The sequence below is a fragment of the Protobothrops mucrosquamatus genome, unplaced genomic scaffold (assembly GCF_001527695.2).
Source record: "Protobothrops mucrosquamatus isolate PMUCROS unplaced genomic scaffold, P.Mucros_1.0 scaffold4475, whole genome shotgun sequence".
Classification (NCBI taxonomy): Eukaryota; Metazoa; Chordata; class Lepidosauria; order Squamata; family Viperidae; genus Protobothrops; species Protobothrops mucrosquamatus.
Window position 1 is genome coordinate 18121 of NW_015390383.1, and position 3085 is coordinate 21205.

At 40.8% G+C, this 3085-nt stretch overlaps 1 protein-coding gene across 1 annotated transcript in view; it reads right to left on the minus strand.

The window, feature by feature from the left end:
• Positions 1-355: 355 nt before the first annotated feature.
• The window catches only part of EEF2KMT (eukaryotic elongation factor 2 lysine methyltransferase), a gene marked incomplete at its 5' end in the record, with an annotated part of 22233 nt that continues 19503 nt past the window's right edge, over positions 356-3085 (minus strand). Inside the window, one exon of the mRNA XM_015828411.2 lies at positions 356-964. Within this exon, the coding sequence (XP_015683897.2) occupies positions 864-964 (101 nt within the window). The remainder of the gene's footprint in view (positions 965-3085) is intronic.

The following is a 3085-nucleotide window of genomic DNA, read 5'->3' on the forward strand; positions in this document are numbered from 1 at the left end:
ATCCATCTGGTGGTGATGGATCTGTCAAGATGTCCTTGACAGAAATGTGCAGAAATGGTTACACAGACACAAGGGGCTGAACAACTTGTTAAGCGCTCAGAAACAAGACACCATTTGGAAGTGGCTGAGGTAGACACCCCACCGCCACCCGATTCACAGGAGTATAAGAAGCAGGAGGAAGAGGAGAAAGGAAGGAAGGAAGGTACAGAACGATCAGAATGCAAGATTCTGTTCTAATAATCAATCTCAATAAAAAAGATTTGAGATTTCTGTAGAATCGATTACCTACTCTGATCTACTTCCCCAGGTTGACAGGGTGGCAACAGACCCCGGACAGAAGTAAAAACACATCAAAAACAGAGGTAACCTCGTGTTTATTATACAAAAAATAACAGCTTCTGAGTTCCATAGTTCGCGTGAGTATATAAACAGGATAGATTATAAGCATTCTCTGAGATCGCAAGAAGGTAACTTTAAATGTGTAAACAATACAATACACAAAAAGTTTTCAGTAATGTATCTCGTACATCAGTATTTCTCAACGTTGGCAACTTTAAGATGCGTGGACTTCAACTTCCTAATGAATTCTGGGAGTTGATGACCACACATCTTCAAGTTGCTAAGACTGAGAAATTGAGGAATTCTGGGAATTGGTCTTAAAGTTGAGAAGACTGAAAGAAACTCCCTTGTAGACCCGTTGGTTATAACACAAGAAGTGAATTGTTTTGAATGCAGCTATAAGAGATACTTTGATGCTTCCAGCAGTGGACACTTGAGAGCGAAACCAGCTCATGACGGCCAAAGTTATTTCCAATCATAATACTTGGGAAAAGCTTTCCAACCAAGAGTTTGGGGGAAAACTCTTAAACATGCAGCTTTAAAATTACTATAGTTGCATGCTGGTCATATGGAAAAAGATTCTTCCAAGAGGTAGGTACTATTTGCCATCCAATCTCCACTTTATCTGAAAAAACAAAACAAAAAGGGTGGAAGAAACAGATTAAATGTAGGGATATTTCCATGTTGCCTATTTTTTCCTAATTCAAATGATTTGGTTTCATTTGCAAAATGGATCAGAATTGTTTATTGCTCTGAAAGCAACTTTGATAAATCAGCTGCAAAGAAGAAACTTTTTTAAAAAAATCTCCCAAACACGATACTTACTCAAGACGTAGGTGGCTTCTCTGGAGCCTGGCCAAAAAAGACTGTATGAATTAATTGCATGGATTTGAATGCGCAAGCAAAATAAGAAAAAGTTCCATTAACTCTGGGCAACTTTCTCTGTGGCTGAATCTTGCTTATGGGAAATGCAACTCCTCTGAAAGTTAATTGGTCCCTTGATACCAAGTTTCTAATGCACATTGAGTAGAAATCGTTCCTTTTTTGGCTTTATGAAGTCCTAGCAATGCTTATCCCTCTCTCTGGTAAGACAAAAAAATAAAATAAAAAGCTGCTGTGTATGCAAACACCTTCATACCCAAAACACGAATCTCAACAGTGGTTCATTTTTAAATGTCCAGGTTTTGAAAAAAAAAAAAGTTCTTTGCAGATGCAACATATTAAAGCCTCCCGTGCATTTTATTTCCCTATCTATTTTCCTGCAGTGTGTTAAAAACAGATTGCAAAAACAATTCAGACGTGCGATCTATCAAGGCCCATTTTATTAAAAAAATGGACTTTCAGGGATGAAATTACTTTCGGGAATGTTGCATGAGACACTGAAGATGCTCTGGTGTCTTTACAAGCCGTAACAATTTTCAGTGAATCTTTGGAAAATATCAGCATCTTGGCATAGTATAGTAAATGCTAGCCCAGAATTAGTAGAGAGGTAATACAAGTTTATAAAGTACAGATAGTCCTTGAGGTGCTTTTTCCAAAGGCTTTGTTTTTCCTTGAAAACGTCAGTGGAGATTCTCATCCAGGTCCTGGTTGTCCCAAAGGTGCTTTTTCAGGAGGCAACTGAACTTTCTCATTTTTTCTTTGAAATCGTTTCGCCTCTCATCCAAGAAGCTTCTTCAGCGCTGACTGTATGGTGGGGAGTGGAAGGATTTATATCCCTTGCAGACAGCTGGTCATTGGCATTCAAAGAAAAACAAGAAAGTCCAGTTGCCTCCTGAAAAAGCACCTTTGGGTCAACCCTGACCTGGATGACTGAGAATCTCCATAGACATTTAGCTATGTACTTTGGGATGAACACCCTTCAGAAGGAACGGTGTTCGTGTGAACGGATTGCCAGAAAAATTGCAGACTATAGGAACCATTTGTGCTTCAGTTTGAGATGCAGACCATGCAGGCTCATCCCTAACAGCCTGCGCCTGTCTGGGACCAGAGCAGAAAACATCCTGCAGCCAAGAAGGCTCCACACCCATCTGCACCACTCAGGTGACCCTGAGGATGCAGGTAGACCTCCAAGTGGCCTCAACGACTCTCTAAAAGAAGGCAAATGACCAGCTGTCTGCAAGGAGTATAAATCCTTCCATTCCCCACCATCCAGTCAGAGCTGAAGAAGCTTCTTGGATGAGAAGCGAAACAAATAAGAAAGTCCAGTTGCCTCCTGAAAAAGCATCTTTGGGATTTCCTTGAAGACATTTCCCTTCTCATCCAAGAAGCTTCTTCAGTTCTGGTGGAATTCTCCACCATTCAGCCAGAACTGAAGAAGCTTCTTGGATGAGAAGTGAAACATCTTCAAACAAAAACCAGAAAGTCAAGTTGCCTTTTGAAAAAGCACCTTTGGGACATCCATGACCTGGATGGACGAGAATCTCCCTAGATATTCAGTTCAGGCAGTCTTTGATTTATGACTGTAACAGAGATCCAGAATTACACTCGTGTTTCTGTCATAAATTGAGGCACCCACGTGACCAAAGTAATTTTCCAGATTTTTTTTTTCATCGCAGTCATTAAGCGAATGCTGGGGTTGTTAAGCAAACCCATTTATCTCAATGGAAACCGGCAAAAAAACATTGCGAATCAGCCATGTGAGCACGGAACACCACAATGGGACCCTCCCAACATGCAATCACATGACCTCAGGTGGGTGAGAAAGGGTACAACCCTTTGCAATGGCTGGAGGTGATTTATGGGC